The 16,880-nt window shown below is 34.7% G+C and overlaps 1 protein-coding gene across 1 annotated transcript in view; it reads right to left on the reverse strand.

The window, feature by feature from the left end:
• The window catches only part of C3H18orf63 (chromosome 3 C18orf63 homolog), a 57,463-nt gene that overhangs the window by 10,809 nt on the left and 29,774 nt on the right, over positions 1 to 16,880 (reverse strand). Inside the window, exons 5-10 of the mRNA XM_056823580.1 lie at positions 13,247 to 13,358; positions 12,100 to 12,141; positions 10,405 to 10,481; positions 9,276 to 9,385; positions 6,566 to 6,662; positions 6,386 to 6,471 (exon numbers count right to left, since the gene is read on the reverse strand). Of these exons, the coding sequence (XP_056679558.1) occupies positions 6,386 to 6,471; positions 6,566 to 6,662; positions 9,276 to 9,385; positions 10,405 to 10,481; positions 12,100 to 12,141; positions 13,247 to 13,358 (524 nt within the window). The remainder of the gene's footprint in view (positions 1 to 6,385; positions 6,472 to 6,565; positions 6,663 to 9,275; positions 9,386 to 10,404; positions 10,482 to 12,099; positions 12,142 to 13,246; positions 13,359 to 16,880) is intronic.

The raw sequence follows: 16,880 nt of genomic DNA on the forward strand, positions 1-16,880 counted from the left end.
TATCTTGGAATCAATACTATGTATTGGTTCCAAGGCAGGAGAGTAGTAAAGGCTGGAGGTTAAGTGACTTGCCAAGGATCAAATAGGGAGTATCTGAGGCCAAATTTGAACCTTCCATCTCTAGACCTGGCTCTCAATCCACTAAGCCACCTAGCTTCCCCATATGCATTATTTTTCATAGGCTAGCAAGGTCATATGTTCCAAAAATATTTTCTAAAGAGAGCAGTAGGATATCTTCTAATAATCCTTCAAAGCAACAAGTATCTGCAGAATACGAATATAAATAAAAAAGGAAAAAAATGTGACATCTCCAACTACAGTAAAAGAATCATTTCAGGGAAGCAAAAAATGTAGGTTATTCATAACATCATGAGCAGCTCTATTCTGGAAGAGCATATTATTTTCTTTTGGATTGGGGGCAAGGAAAGAGAAAGAAATAATATAATAGCAAATAAAAAGAATTATACTATCTTGATTCTAATTAGAATATTATATATTTAACTATGGAAGTCTAACTATTAATTTCAGTAGGGGCTACTGAATATAGAGGATGAAAAAAACTGAATTATGAAAGAAGATAATTCAGTCATTTTCTTCCAAATTTCTCAGAAATTATAAATCTTGATAAGAAAGAAAAGTTTTGGTTCAAGGACAGGGGAATTATTTGAATATTGGACACTAGAAGTCCTTCTCTCCCCCCTCCCCTCAAATGTTTGTGGAGAGAATACCAAAGGAAGAGAAGAGTTTGTATTATAGTTGATATTACTCCACCTTCTCTGCTCTTGCCCCAAGACTTTCCTATTTAAACTGAACTTTTAAAAAAATCCTCTAACTTAGAACTTTGGTCTATTTCAGAGCAGGAAACTGGGGCCAAAATCAAAACAGGGTTTGTTCAAGGTCATAGCATTGTAATACTCTAGTGATCTTTCTCACTTATGCCAAATTGTGGGAAATGGAGCAGAGCTGAGAGGAAGTTTGTCTTTTATCTCTTTGCTCAAACCACTTTTGTCTGTCCTAAGACCTTCAAAACCCACATTCCAGCATCCACAAACTAAGGGTAGAAGTAGGGATGTTATTTACTTGGGTTAGGAACAGTCACAAAAATCCCTATTAATTAGACTATCAGAGTAGGAAGAGATCTTAAAGTCATTTCTCAGAGAATATACCTGACTTGTCCCAGGTTATACAGCAAATTAATAGAAGAGTTGGGGCCAGAAGTAAGGTCTTTCATTCCCTAGCCTATTTCTCTTCTATATCATACTACCTGTGACTCCCTTCAGTGATCCTACAGGTCTGTTATTCTAAGGATTTTCCTAGACCATCCAAAGCCAAGACCACCTTGAGAGAGCCAATTCTTTGAGAGCCTCAGTAGGAAGAAGATGATCTGAGTGCCATATGTCTACAAGAACATTTCTTTGTGCATACCCTTTTTCTGATTGTGAATAAAAGTGTTAAAATTCCAAAAACAAAACAAAAAAAAAACAACATTCGTCTGATTTAAAACCACTAACATTTTCCTCATCTCCAAATTCTGCTCCCCCCCCACCCAGCAATATCATGACTTGAGTAAAGCCAATAATTAAGGTAATTTTTCAGCACACAATTAGGTAAGGTTTTTTTTTTCCTTTCCAGGATGTTTCATTTTAGCTTAGCTTTGGAACAATTTAATAGTTATTTTTCACTTTGCCTTAGTATAAAACTGAGGTAAAAATGCTACATACTACACACTACAAAAGGATACACACACACATACCCCACATACATATCTACACATGTATATATGCGCTATATATACATAGAGAAAAAGAAATTATGTTTTCATAAAGTCACAAAATACTTCAAATCAAGTTACCTAAACTAGGATTTTTAAGCTAAAATCATTTAACAAGTAAATCTTACAACAAACTACAGATGAAAGATTTTAAAATATTCTGTATAATCTACTGACATTTGAGATATTTAGAAAAAAATTTTAGCGACTCTAAAGCTCCCTCTGCTGACAGTAGAATTAAAAAGGAAAAAAAAACAGTCACCCTCCACTTAGTCAACCCACACAGAAAACCAAAAAACTAGGAGGGAAGGAAAAGTATTATGTCCTTATGCAGACTCATAAATAAAAGAAAAATCATAATTATCTCAAGCTTCTATTTCTCATTTTAAAAAATTATATCAACCTGACAAACATTTGATTATACTACTCAAAGTATAAGGGGGATAAGAACTCAAGGACAAAGAAAAACAATTTTGTTTAACTTATCATGGATATGTGCCAAATTGCACATGAACTGAATGCATAAAATTCTTTTGCTGAATAAAATTCAAACATGGTTGGCAATGGTTTTTTTTTTTGCCTTCCAAAACAGCATCAGCATTAAAAGCTTTATATGAAGTCAACAATAAACATTTGTAATATGACTATTATAGTGATGGCAAACCTTTTAGAGACGGAGTGCCTGGTCCCCAGTCCCCCCAGAGATCAAGAACCTACACCCCATCCCACCTTTGCACCACACAGGGGAGGGAGGAAGCATTCCCACTGGGCTGCTGGGCAGAGGGGTAAGTGAAGTTAGGAATGTCCTCAGCAAGTATAGAGAGGGGGAGGAGTGGCCCGAGTATTAAGCTCCCCTCCAGCTCTGCCATCTATGAGCTGCCCACCTTACCCCCATGAACTTCCATTGGCCTATTGGCCAGAGGAGTGTGTAATATGAAAAAATATCATCAGGCACAGTGGAGAGGGGGAAGGGAGCAGCTCCACCCAAGTCCCTCTGCCTTTCTAGTAATGAACTCTAGGGGAGGAGGGAGTTTGAGAAGTGGGGGTAGCCAACTGCCCACAGAGAGTGCTCTGCATGCCATCTTTGGCACCTGTGCCATAGGTTCACCATCAATGGCCTAGATTCAAAGAAATCCAGGGCGGGTTTTAAATAAAGGCAAAAACAGTTCCTGCCCTTAAGGAAAAAATAGTTTATATGAGATAGAAAAGATGTAATCATGTATAAACAAAACATATTCATAGTAAATTGGGGATTTTTAGCTAAAAATCACCCAACATATAGATCTTATAGCTAGGTATAGATGAAAGAAGGAAATCTATATAATTTCTAATAGGAACTTAGAAATTTTTCCGCAGGAAACACTCTAAGATTAAGAAGGTCTGGGAAAGGATTCTTGTAGAAGGTGTGACTTTAGCTGAGACTTGAAGGAAGCCAAGAAAGCCAAGAGATGGAGATGGGGGAGAAAGTTCCAGATATGGGGAATAAACAGTGAAACTATCTAGAGTAAAGAGATATAGGGTCTTATTCATGGAACAGCCAGGAAACCAGTGTTACTGGATCACAGAGTACCTGATGGGGAATAAGTGTAAGAAGACAAGAAAAGTGGGAAGGAGCCAATTTATGAGGGATTTTAAAAGACAAGCAAAATTTTGTGTTTGATCACATTGTTACTAGAGAGACACTGGAGTTGACTGAATAGAGGATGTGGTTTATGTGTCAGAAATGCACTTTGAGAAAATTATTTTGATAACTGAAGGATGAACCATAGTGAAATGAGGTTGCAGTGTCAGAAGAGAAACAGGGAAGATTTCAGAAGACGCCTTCTTTGTGAGTCTGGGTGCTAAGGACCATGGTGGGGCCAACCATGCTAATAGGAAAGCTTAGAAATATGGAAAGTTTGAGGGGAAAGCTAAGTTTAGTTTTGGACATATTCAGGTCAATGGCTATGGGACACCCAGTTTGAGGTGCCTAATAGGTAGTTAGAGTTGGAAGTCTAGAAGTTAGGTGAGAGGTTAGGGTTGGATAAATTAACCTAAGAATCATCAGCCTAGAGATGAAAATAAATCCATAGGAATGGAAAAGATCACTAACTGAAAAAGTATAGGGAAAGAAGAGGACAAAGGACATAGGACAGATAACTGAGGGATACCCACAATGAGCGGGAGTGACTTAGATAAGCAAGGGAGCAACAGAGACTGAGATGGAGTGCCCAAACAGGTAGGAAAGAACCAGGACTGCACAGTGTCTCATAAACCTAGAAAGAAGAAGGTATAATGGAGAAGAGTGTGATTGGCACTATCAGAGACTGAAAAAAGGTCTAGAAGGATGAAGATTAAGAAAAGGCCATTAGGAGCAGCTAGATGAGTCAGTAGATAGTCACATCTAGAGTTAGGAGGTCCTGGGAGGTCCTGGGTTCAAATCTGACCCATCACTTCCTAGTTATGTGACCCCAGGCAAGTCAATTAACCCCTAATTGCCTAGCCTTAAACACTCTTCTGTCTTGGAACTGATACTCAGTATCAGTTCTAAGATAGAAAGTAAGGTGTTTTTTTTTTTAAAGAAATTAGATCATTGGTATCATCAGTTAAATGATGAAATTGGAAAAAAAGAGTATAGAGAATTAAGAAGAGAATGAAAGGAAAAGAAATTTAGGCACTGTCTACAGACAGTATCTTCAGATTTAGCAATAAAGGAAGGAGAGATATAGAGCAATAGCTAATGGGGGATCAGATTAGTGAGAGAGATGATAGAAGGGTCAATCAGCTAGAGAAGATGAATGGAATGAGATTATTTGTAAATGTAGAGGAGTTCACCTTGGCAAAGAGGAAGGACACTTCTTATTGTAAGAGAGAGAGAGAAAGAAGGATATTGTGGAAGAAGGCATGTGGGTCATGTGAGATGAGGAAAAGGTGTAAAGGAACTTTATCAGTTTAATAACTGGCTATCACTTGTTTGCATGTTCCTTTGTCTTAACTGATATTTGAGACAGTAGGGAAGATGTAAAAAAAGATAGAACAGAAGAGGAAAAAAGTAATTGTGTAGCATTAGTTAAGATGTAGTTGCTTCTTTGGCATTACTTTCCTAAAACAATGGGTTACACCTTATTTTTCAGGAAAGTGTGACAAAATACATGAGGAAATAGGATCTAATCACTGACAACATTTAAAATTACTTTAAATGGTCCTATAATACATAAAGTTGGGCCTTCCATTAATCATTGCTAAGATGGCCAAAATAAGCCCAATGGCTGTACCATCAGAGTAGTGTTGATAGAATGTTAGTCTTTGACTAAAAAAGACCAAGTCTGGGTGTGGTGATCAAAGCCTATAATCTCAGTTATGGGATTCTTTGAGCTAATGAGACTGGAGCTTTAATGTGCTAAATTGACTGGATGTCTCCAGCAAGTCTGGCACTAAGATGGTGAGACTTCAAGGGTAGGTACCACCAGGTTGCCTAAGGAAATACAAACTGGCCCAGGTTGGCAGTGGAGCAAGTCAAAGCCCCATGTTGATCAATCAATCAATAAGCATTTATTAAATGCCTACCATAGTTCAGGCACTGTGCTAAATACTGGGAATATAAAAAGAGGCAAAAGACAATCCCTGTCTTCAAGGTGCTTAAAATTTAACAGGGGAGACAATATACAAATAAATATTCACAATATTCACAAATAATCCTACATAGAGGATAGCTACCAATTAATTTAGGGGGTACACTAGAATTAAGAAGGGTTGGCAAAGGCTTCCTGTAAAAGATGGGATCAGAAGTGAGATCCAGTCTGTTAGTGATCTCTGTACTTCCAAACTAGTTGAAAAAGAATGCCTAGCTTAAAAAAAATTTAAGAGACCTGAGTTTGGATCTTGTTTCTGATAATAACTATGACTATGGACAGTCAATTAACCTTTCCAACACTCAATTTCCTTATTTGTAAAGTATAAATGATACTTTTAATATCTGTTTTGCATGATTATTGAGATCTTCAAATAAGATGATTTTTAATTGTTTTGTAAAATTTAAGATATATGAATGTTAATTATTATAATAAACATAAGTGAATATAGCTTGTGACTAAAAACTTATATTTTATCAAATTAAAAGTGGAAGGAATAAATAATTGTATTTGGAAACAAATAAGATATATGACCAATATATATAAACCAATGGTGACAGATATAAAAATAGACTTGAATCCAGGACTTCAATCCCCAGAAGTCCTTGCTCCACTTCCCCAGAATGCTTTGTAATCTCACTGAATTCTCATCTGGGCTGAGAGCAAAATCATTATTTAAAGGGTCTCCGCCCACGGCAGGCTCTCTTCTCTTCCTGGCTCCGCTGGCAGATGCGTCTCATGATGTGAGTGAAATTTGGGTGGGCCTCATGGCCCACCTAGCACGTGCTTCTCTTGCTTGTATTTTCTTTAACCCTTGACCTTTAATAAACCTCATAAAAATAATACTCCTTGCAGAGAGAAACTAATTTCTACCTGCTTCAGTCTCCCCAAAATTTTCATCTTTACACAGAACAGGTAAGAGATAAAGATATATGACCAATATATATATATATAAACCAATGGTGACAGAACAGGTAAGAGAGAGTGGTTTCTTAAAGGATATGTGAAAAGTCTTTCCCCTATCAATTTGAAGTAGATAGTACAGTATATTTCCATGTTTCCACAATCCTCCGGGAGGCTATATCCATACTAAAACATTAAAAAAAAATTACAAGCTTTTAAGAGACTATAATAAACATTGGCCAAATTAGGTACCTGGAACAAAAACTTAAGTATTTCTTACCATACTATCCCAATGTAGCTGAAAATCTTCACGTGACCGAAAAGGACAATCAGGGGAAACAGTATGAAGAATACTTGTTATTTGCCCCATTTTCATGCTATGAAAAAATGATGAAAAGTATCATTAACCAAAAATGTAATAGTTTTATAAGTAAACTGATTTCCAGCTTAATTTTAGTAGACCATGTAATGCTATTTAGAAAAAATTTTACTTCTTACACCAGAAAAAGCAAACATAAAACTTCCCCAATTCAAACTAATCAGTAGGAAGGAAATCTGAATCAGGAAAAAATGTCTGTCCTGTAGTGCATTTAAAAAAATAAATTTCTGTATAATACAGAAAGTAACACAAAATAATGTCTAAAAAAAGGTTTCTGTAAAGGTTTTCCTAGTATCTTTTCTGATGCATGGAAAAGTATCATTTGTAAATAACACATTGATTATATACCAAAAATACTTAATCTATTTTTGAGAAGGGAAGAATCTAGCTCTATATTTTAATTAGGATGGAGACCTCCCAGTTGATAGAAACTCTCTCCACAGATGAAATTGCAGAAGGCCTCTGTAATTTAATATCTTAAGAGGTGTAAATCTTGAAATTTCTCAGAGTTGTGAATGTTAAAAATTTCCCCATCGGGGAATTCTCAATTGGAACAAATTCCCTACTGGAAACATTCCCCATTTTGATGTGAGAACTCACCAGGATCAGAAATGGGAGGACCTCTACTCCAACCATACTTAAGACTGCTTTAGGGGAGAAAACTCCTTGCTAAACAATGAAAGTACTTGGACCCATGCTTACAATAAGGCAAGGAGTTCTTTGAACCAGGCCTGTTTTTAGAATTGATACAATGGGATACTAGTACCTAAAAGGGTCGGGCAAGTTTTCTCTTGATGAGATTAGTTGACTCAGCTGTGTTTTCTCTGGTTCAGACTTACTGAGGAGATTTGTCGACTTAGCTGGAATTCAGATGAGCTGTCTTTTAGAAAACATCTACGGTGATTGGTAGATGGAAGAACTTAGGGGAGGTGACATAGGAAAAAAAAAACCCTACATAAGAAAAGGAATCTCTTGAGAAAGAGAGGCTTGGAGATAGGATCCTTGGAGATAGATCCTTTTGGAGGAGGCCCTTTGAAGATCTCTTGAGAAGAAGTCCCTTGGGAGGCTGACTCTGGCTGGAACTCCCTCTGGGGAGACTCTGTTCCCCAGACATCCTTGCTTAAGACAAATCTTGTGGTGAGTGATAAAAAACTGACTGATTCTCTCTCTCTTAAGACTCAGGTCTAGGCCATGTTGGCTTAAGGCCCTTCATAATTATACTTTTTTTTCTCTCTCTCTCTTTCTTTGATTACTCATTGTATTATTAATTAAATTCTCTATAAAACCCAGTTGACTTGGGCATATTCATAATTTGGGAATATATTCCCTGGCGACCACCTTATATTTGATTTAAAAACCAAGACAGTGTAGTGAAACATATTTTCAGAGGCCAAATTTACTCACCCTCTCTTATATCTATCACAATTTATACCTCAACCATTTTAACTCCTACAGTTTATGGCAGACAACTATTTTAAATATTACAGAGGGTTGTCCCAGTCACTGAGAAGTTAAGTGACTTCCACTACTCACATGGTTTATATGTGTCAGAGGCAGGATTTAAACTCAGGTCTTCCAGACCCCAAGACTAGGTTTCTTAAAATACTCAAAATATTTTTCCTGTAATTGAGTTAATTTATAATTTTATTTATCCTAGTTTCTTCAACAAACCCCTTAAAATAATAAATTAAAGATTCTGACTCAACCCAGACTATCCAAATAATCATTAGTCCTTAGCAGGATTCAAACTAGTGAGACTGTTATAGCTGAATAGAGCTTTAACAGTTGTTATTTCATGTTGTTGTTTAGTCCCTTTTAGTCATGTCTGACTCTGTGACCTCATTTGCTGGCAAAGATACTGGAGTAGTTTCTATTTCCTTCTCCAGCTCATTTTATAGATGAAGAAACAGAGGAAAACAGAGTTAAATGGCCTGCCCAGTATATGTCTGAGGCCACATGTGAACTAAGGAAGATGTCTTTCTGACCACAGATCTAGCACTCTATCCACTGTACCACTTACCTGCCCCAGTGTCATTTCATAATCTTTTATTAGTAACAATTCAAATCTAGACTTTTCACTTTGTAATTTGGGATAATCAATTCTGTCATACAATAATAAACTAGAGCCTGCAAGTGGAATGGGTATATCTGTTTTTATAAAGAACATATTCCTTTGGTTAGAAAAAAAGCATAATAATTTTTTTGGAACTAGAACTAATGATAACATTTATAATAACTTCTTTTGAGCAAAATTATGAAAGAAATGAATGATTTTAGTAAGTTAATAAACATCCATATAGTGACAGAATACCTCATGAAACTTTAGAATTTATGAGTAAAACTTAAAGATCTTAAAAATCAATTAATCCAAACCTCCATTTTGTATAAGGAAACTGAGGCCCAGATAGACTATGTGACATACCTGGTTAGTGATATGGACAAGACCAGATTTCAGATCTCTTTTTGCCATATTATTTTGTTTTTATTTTTTGACACTATTTATGACTCAATTAACAAAATGTTAACCTTATGTGATCTAATTTAGCATATACTGAGAAGTGGAAATTAATATTTTTTAACCTGCCAGAGAAGTTAGAAATTGAAATCTTACCTTGGCAAGACATAGCACCAGTTGCTTAAAATGGAATGCCCCTCAATAATAGCATGCTTGTTATCATCAAAATTCTTTAATATGTTTTCAGAAATGTCAAAGTCATTTAGCTTTTAATAGAAAGAAAACATTTTAATACATAAATCCCAAAATGAATCTAGCCATCAGAAAGAAATATATACATATAATCTGTTCTGCCTCACTCCCCAGGTACACTGATTTAAATTACACACACACACCTACACACAGATTTTATGTGTGTGTGTGTGTGTGTGTGTGCGCGCTATATACTGTTACCAAATCACCAAATACCTGGTTTCCCAATTACTCAGAATACCATGCACCCCTCTTTGTCTTCAATCTGTCAATAGTGGTCTTACAGGCAATAATATCACAGCTTATTTGACTATTCACTTATTATAGAATTCATTTGTACTAAGCATTTATCTTATATTGTTATTTATTTGTGTGTGTCTGTGGTATTTCCTCTCTCTCCAACTGAACTCCAAGTCCCTTAATGTCCCATTTCTCATAAAATTATCAAATCCCTATTTGTTAATAATGCCTCCATTATACTATTGAAATCACCAGATATATCTTTCTTGTCATATCTAATGTTTCCTCTTTCTATGGCTACTTTAGGGCACACTAAATGTATGCATGTATCACTCAACAAAAATTTATTAAATATGTACTATGTGCCAGGCACAGTGCTTAGTAGTGATAAAAACACAATTTTGTGTGCCTGTGAATGTTAATGCATAGGTATATATGTATGTATGTATGTATCTGTGTGAGTGTATTAGGAATGATACCTCTTCTTACATAATAAACTCAATAATTTTTGACAACCAGAATTCCATATTTATTGATGATTTATCCTAACTGGTCCCTCCTTAAATGCCCTATATTCAAAAGTCCAGTTTGAGGCATAGACAATTTGATGATGGGATCTTTAGACAAACCTAGAGCAATAAAAAACAGTAAATACTCAATAAATGTATTTTGATGACTATCAAAACAATATGAGCTTTCAGACATTCTTCATGCTAAATAAGAAAGCACCACCCTAAAATAAAACCCAGGAAAAATCACAACATAAGGCCTATAAATTGGAATAATTTGGTACCTTGGGTGGTGGTAGTCTAACTGTACAAGCTTCAATACTGATGCAAAGTTGGGTTTCTGACACATTGAAGTCCAAAACTGAAAGTAAAATGTTTACTACCATTGGTGTCAAGTTTTTATCATAATAAATTTTTCTGTATTATCAAAATATGTTAAGTATTTCCAGCCTAATAGTAAAAGAATGTGGCCCCCCAAAGAAACTAAGCTATGAACAATTTTTAATGGATATGCCCAAAATAAATACTAATAACAGAAAAAGAAGTATTCTAATTATGTAATGAATGGAAGAAGTGATATAGATAGGGAATATGATGTAATAGAAATAGCAATGGATTAGGAATTGGTTCAAACCCTGGTTCTGTTACTACCATCTATACAATCTTGGGCATATTACTTGAGCCTCAGGCTCTTACTATATAAAATTAAAGGTTTGGATCAGATGTTCTCTTAATTTACTTCTGGTTGAAATCTATGATCCCAAATTCCAGTCACAGTAGATGGATACCCCATAGTGTGATACACTAATACCTTTAATATTTTTAAAGAGGTAGTGAAAAGACTATAGCACTGCTTAAGGTGACTTTAAGAAAGCACTCTTTCTAGGTGATATATGAGAAAATGTGGACAAAAATCATGCAGATTATAAAAGCACATAATCTGCTTTGATGAAAAGGGTACTTGATGAACCAAAGTAAAAACATAATTCAAATAAGTTCTATATGTTTGACAATTCTGGGTCTTAAAGATTTGAAGTTAGACTTACAGGGATAAATTAGAGTGAGAGGAAGAATGTGAAAAGTTCTACAGTAAAAGAAAGGACCAGCACAAACATTTTATAAACCCAAAGACTGTTATATGATTGGATAATACATAGATTGGACTGATCCTAATATATAGAGAAAGCCTTCCTCTGTGTTTTCTAGTACTTGACCTGAGTTGCCTTTCAGATAGTAAATATGCCCAGAGGTTATGACTGGACAATGCAAAATTCCCAGAGTCTTTGAGCCCTCGTCTTTTTTTCATTCACAATTAAAATTGCTTTCAATGTCAGAATGAGAAATTCTTAGAACTGTCACTTCAGATACAACTGAGTGGAGAATTAAACTAAGATTAAAATTTTACTTCTGGACCAAGAAATTAGGACACAACAATTACTACTACACAAAATGTTTGTGAAACTATGGACTAATAGTGGGAAAATAAATTGCCCTATAATGCATGTCCACTGAAGAGTACAGTTGACCTATATGATGGATCTTGAAGTTTTAGAACATCTCTGACATTCCAGTAAGATTTTTTCCTTTAGTAGAAAAGGAATCATGTGCTTCTTTTTAGGAGTCAAGTTGTTACTTTTAAAAATGTCATTATTATGACAATGTGAACAGTCTCTTGCATCATAAACAAGTAAATGTTGATAAAATTCACTATTCCTAATGCATTTCTAAACAGAACATAAAAGTCTTTTTCAATCAGGATCTTAATCAGGTTCTTAATATAATACCTGCCAATCTTTGAAAAAAATTGTATTTTCAATTCTATTTCAGATCAAAATGTTAAACGGAGTTCACAAGGTGAAATCTGTCATTCTTATCCATTATAAAAATACAAACCAAAATCATGTCAACCCCAAGGTACATAAGGATGCCTATTAAGAACTGATAATCGCATTGTTTTATTTACTAACATATCTACTTACCAATGGCACTTTGCTTTCCCATTTGAGAAAGAAAATCTCTCCCTTAAAGAAATCCACAGAATATACTGTATTACTATTATTCAATAATTTTATTGCTGCACATAAAAGTCATCATCTCTGAATTTTTTCATACATAGAGACTAAGAAAAATGCCATAAAATTAATTTGTTATTCAAAGGAATCTTAGGTGATATTTCAAAGAAAAATAAAACTATCCACATTTGATTTAAATCAAAAGTAGCACAGAAATGTTTAGCCAAATATGTAAGAAAGGATAAGATATAAAGATTTTTTCAATAAAATATTTCCTCCTTGGCAGAGAATATTTATATAGAATTAGATAAGTAAATGTGCATACATTCCTTAGGGTTTCCTAGGAATTATCACTAATACAATTTTTACATCTGAATTCATCTTCATCTGAATGAGTTTATTGAGAAGGTTTGCAAGTAATGTTACTTTCGTACCTTAACACTAAAATCTGAAAATATTGCTATGAATGATTAGATCTTTATAATTATGGAAGGCATTGCTATCAGAAGAATCTGGTGCAAAATTATCCTAGAAAAGTTCAGCAGAGGTTTAGGTGGCACTTATATTGTTGTTGGCTCTGAGTGTAGGACTGACTACACTCAAAGCAACATTCCCTATAAACAAGATAAATAAAAACCAAGAACAGATAGAAAAAATTACTTTGAATTTACTTACCTGTATACACAATGTATACACAATGGTATCATCACAACTTCCGCTAAAAAGTAAGCTCTTCAAGAATTGTTTTTTTGGGGGCAGCTGGGTAGCTCAGTGGATTGAAAGCCAGCCCTAGAGACGGGAGGTCCTAGGTTCAAATCTGACCTCAGAAACTTCCCAGCTGTGTGACCCTGGGCAAGTCACTTGACCCCCATTGCCTAGCCCTTACCACTCTTCTGCCTTGGAGCCAATACTCAGTATTGACTCCAAGACGGAAGGTAAGGGTTAAAAAAAAAAAGAATTGTTTTTTTTTTATCTTTGCATATCTAGTACATCCCACATGGAAGGTGTTTAATAAATGTTGTTAAAAAATAAATTGGCAAGCAAAAATAAACTAGAAGGACTCATAAGATAAGAAAGGCTCTTAAATTCACTGATAATCAGGCAAATTAGTTACCTTGAACTAACAAATGACCAGCTTTATTCCATGATGGCGAAAGTCTGGCTGTGACTGAGTAGGAGAGACATATTTGAAGAATGGCAGGAACTACTTTTTGAGGAGTCACCACCTAAAAATATTCAATAACCAAAAGAGGAAAATCTTAAAAGCAAAGAAGCAAAGAGCATTTTCCTAGGGAATCATCAATTCTATATCCCAAACATCTTTATGTCTGTCCCTTTTCTCCTTATGGCACTTTTACCCACTTGGTACAGTATAAATCCTTTCTTTTGGTGGAAAAATTGTTGTTTGGAGTTAGAAAAACTGGGTTCAAATCTCAGATCTGCCAGTAACTAAATGTTTGTCCATGGGGAAGTGATTTAATTTTTCTGAATCTCTAATTTTCTCATAGCATAAAATGAATGATCTTTACTTGATAATCTCTGTCTCTTTCTAGCCCTAAATGTATGTTATTTTAAATATTACAATGGTCCCATAAAGGTCTCCTTACCTCCACTAATCTATCTTTCATCCCTCTGGCTAACTAATCTTTCCTGCACCACAGTCTGGTCATATCACTTCTCTGCTCAAAAATCTCCCATGACTGCCTTTTGTTTATCATATCAAGTTTAAGTTCCAAGATCCTCTATTGTCTAATGTCATCGCCTTTTCTCAAAGCTTCATCCTATACTATCCATCAATACCCTATGTTCCAACCTTGCTACTATCACATGTTATATTTTCCCGTCTCTGTACCTTTGCACTCACAATGTTGACTGCCTAGAGTGTTATCACACTCAGAAAAAATCACAGATAATCTGGATAGCTTTGGAAGTAAAGTATGGACTTTATGACATTTTTTAAAAAGGAAAAGAAGCTATATATAATAGACTCACAGAATCATGTGCAACACTCTTTTCCAGTTCCATTATGTAGAGAAATGTTCATTTTATTTGGTGTTTATTAAGAATACTCTATAATTTATAATGATAGAATGATATCTGAACAAATTTGCTCAGAATAAAAAAAATTTTAATACTCTCTCCCTCCTTGGCTTTTGAGTTCCTAGCTACCCTTTAAAGACACATTCAGATACCAACTCTTTCACAGAACTTTGAATGACCGTATCCTTCCCCCTCAAACCTCACAATGCATTTTGCACCATTTTAACACATTAACAAATATTATTTTATATTATCTGTATACATGTTATATATTATAATACACCAGGTCGTGATTAGACTATAAGCTCCATGAAGGTCGAGTTCTGATTTTACTATCATATTTAAACTTTGTTTCCACATCCTTCTTCCTACCTAGAACAGTATTTTGTATACATTGGGTACTTAGTAAATATTGAACATAAATTGAGTTAAAATTCCTTTCTTAGTAACACATATCAGAACCTTTCATCAAAATATTTTATTCAGAAAGCAGACCATTCTGGATTAAAATACTTCCAGATGCTTTGGTAGATGAATTAATTCCATCAATATGAGAATTCTTCCATGTCTCCTCATCTTTTCCCCCATGTTCTTCCAAGCACTGGAATTCTTACTGTTCTTTTATTATCTTTGTGTTTCTATTGTACCATTCTGGATATCCATTTCTTTCATTTGTGCCACATGAAAATCCATCCTCCTTTTCTATTTGTTTGTCTATATATCTCATGTGTCAATTCTCAAGGGCAAAGCATAGTTGATAACATAATGCATCCTAATTATACTAAGCCATACATATTTCCATCTCCTCTTGTTAGCTTTAATATTATTTAATTTTAATTTTTTTTAATGGACACTGCATGGTTTGTAGCTGTATGGAATCACTGGAACAATACTGATATTTAAAAGACAGATTTCTACTAAAGAATTAAGGCGTTTAAGATCATTTAAACCTCTGTATTAGATTATAAAGGTCATCAATTTATAAAAAGGTCCTTAGGGGGCAGCTGGGTAGCTCCGTAGATTGAGAGTCAGGCCTATAGATGGGAGGTCCTAGGTTCAAATCTGACCTCAGACACTTCCAAGCTGTGTGACTCTGTGTGACCCTGTGTAACACAGTATTGATTCCAAGATGGAAGATAAGGGTTTAAAAAAAAAAAGGCCCTTAGAAGCCTTCCAGTCTAACATTCTCATTTTACATATGAGAAAACTGAGGCCAAAAGAGGTTAAGTAACTTAACCAAGGCCAGAGAGGTAAGTGTCAGGACCAAGATGTAAACTAGATCTGGGATTGAGGTTATTGTCTCTATATCCAAATGTGGCATGCATTCCACTGAACTATACTCCCATACTAAATAAAAATGACCACCTCAGACCACTTTTGCAGGTCAATTTTTCTTTTCACAAACTTTAATTATCCTTTATAGCAATTCACTTCAAATTACCAACTTTGCAAAGGCAGGTATTAGCAGATTACATTTCTTTTTATTGGTCCCTGTTCTAAAACCCTGCCAGAAACTTCTGAGGCTAATTTTAATAGTTACTATTAAATACAAAAGTCCTACTTTGATGTCTCATATGGAGATGATGCTCAAGTTTTCAAAGGCTATCTCCATGAAGTGAAAGCTCTGGCAAAGTATATCAAGCCACTTTGGGAAACTATTTTTGTTTATTTGGAAATATAAAAATAACATTATTTTGAATAGCTTCTAAAATCAAAGATTGGGAAATATGTCCAGGAGTAAAATGGAGCAAGAGTTTTTTCCTTGAGATCATTACAACTTAAGAAGGTAGAATAGTTTTCTAAGACAGAGGGCATTCTTGATATTTCCATAAAGCACTAAAGTTTCATAAGTCAATATTATAAGTTTAAGTGTTTATCTAAGTTCATCTATTTGATTAAAATATAAAGTACTTCAATATTCACTTATGAATGAGATCTCTTTAAAGTCTCTTTTTATTCAGTTAGAAAATCTCTAAATGGCCAATTTTATTATTTCAATGCATTGAGAATAATTGCTATTTTACAGTATGTGTTTCTTTTGTAGGTTTTTTTTTTAATAAGACACCAATATTTCCTATGCCCTATTCTTTTTACTCCATACTACAGTTGCCTGAGTAGGCTGGAAACTACAAATAGACATTCCGTTGTCTACAATGAGACCTCTGAAAAAGTTATAATTGATATGCACAGTTGTAAATGTAAAAGATCATTGCATGTATGCCTTTTACTCTTGTTCAAAGTATGACTGTGTCTATACATTTACTTTTAAATTTAAGAAAAATCTTGTTTAGTGTTTTATTTTTTGGAAATCGTCAAATGCAGAACATTTAGAGATAAAAGAGATATGTTTGAATCCTAGCTCTTTCACTTACTCCCAATATGACCTTAGGTAAATTATTTAATTTTTCTAGTACTCAATCTCCTTATCTGTAAAATGAGAGAACTGGTGTAGATGATTGTTCCAGCTTTAAATTATGATCCTATGAAATATGGCCCAGCAATAGTCTCTACTACCACTGAAGAACAAACCTAGACAAATATTCAGAGATTCATTAACACTGTTAGTCACTAAAAAATGAATTCTTTAGTTGTGGTGTCTCATTAAATAAAGAAAAATACAAAATGGCCCTCGGTTCAGTGTTGTTGTTTTCTACTTCTTAAGTAATAGAGTAGCAAAAGAAGGTGGACAGAGTGATAACAGTCTGTGA

This window comes from Monodelphis domestica, chromosome 3 (genome assembly GCF_027887165.1).
Source record: "Monodelphis domestica isolate mMonDom1 chromosome 3, mMonDom1.pri, whole genome shotgun sequence".
Lineage (NCBI taxonomy): Eukaryota > Metazoa > Chordata > Mammalia > Didelphimorphia > Didelphidae > Monodelphis > Monodelphis domestica.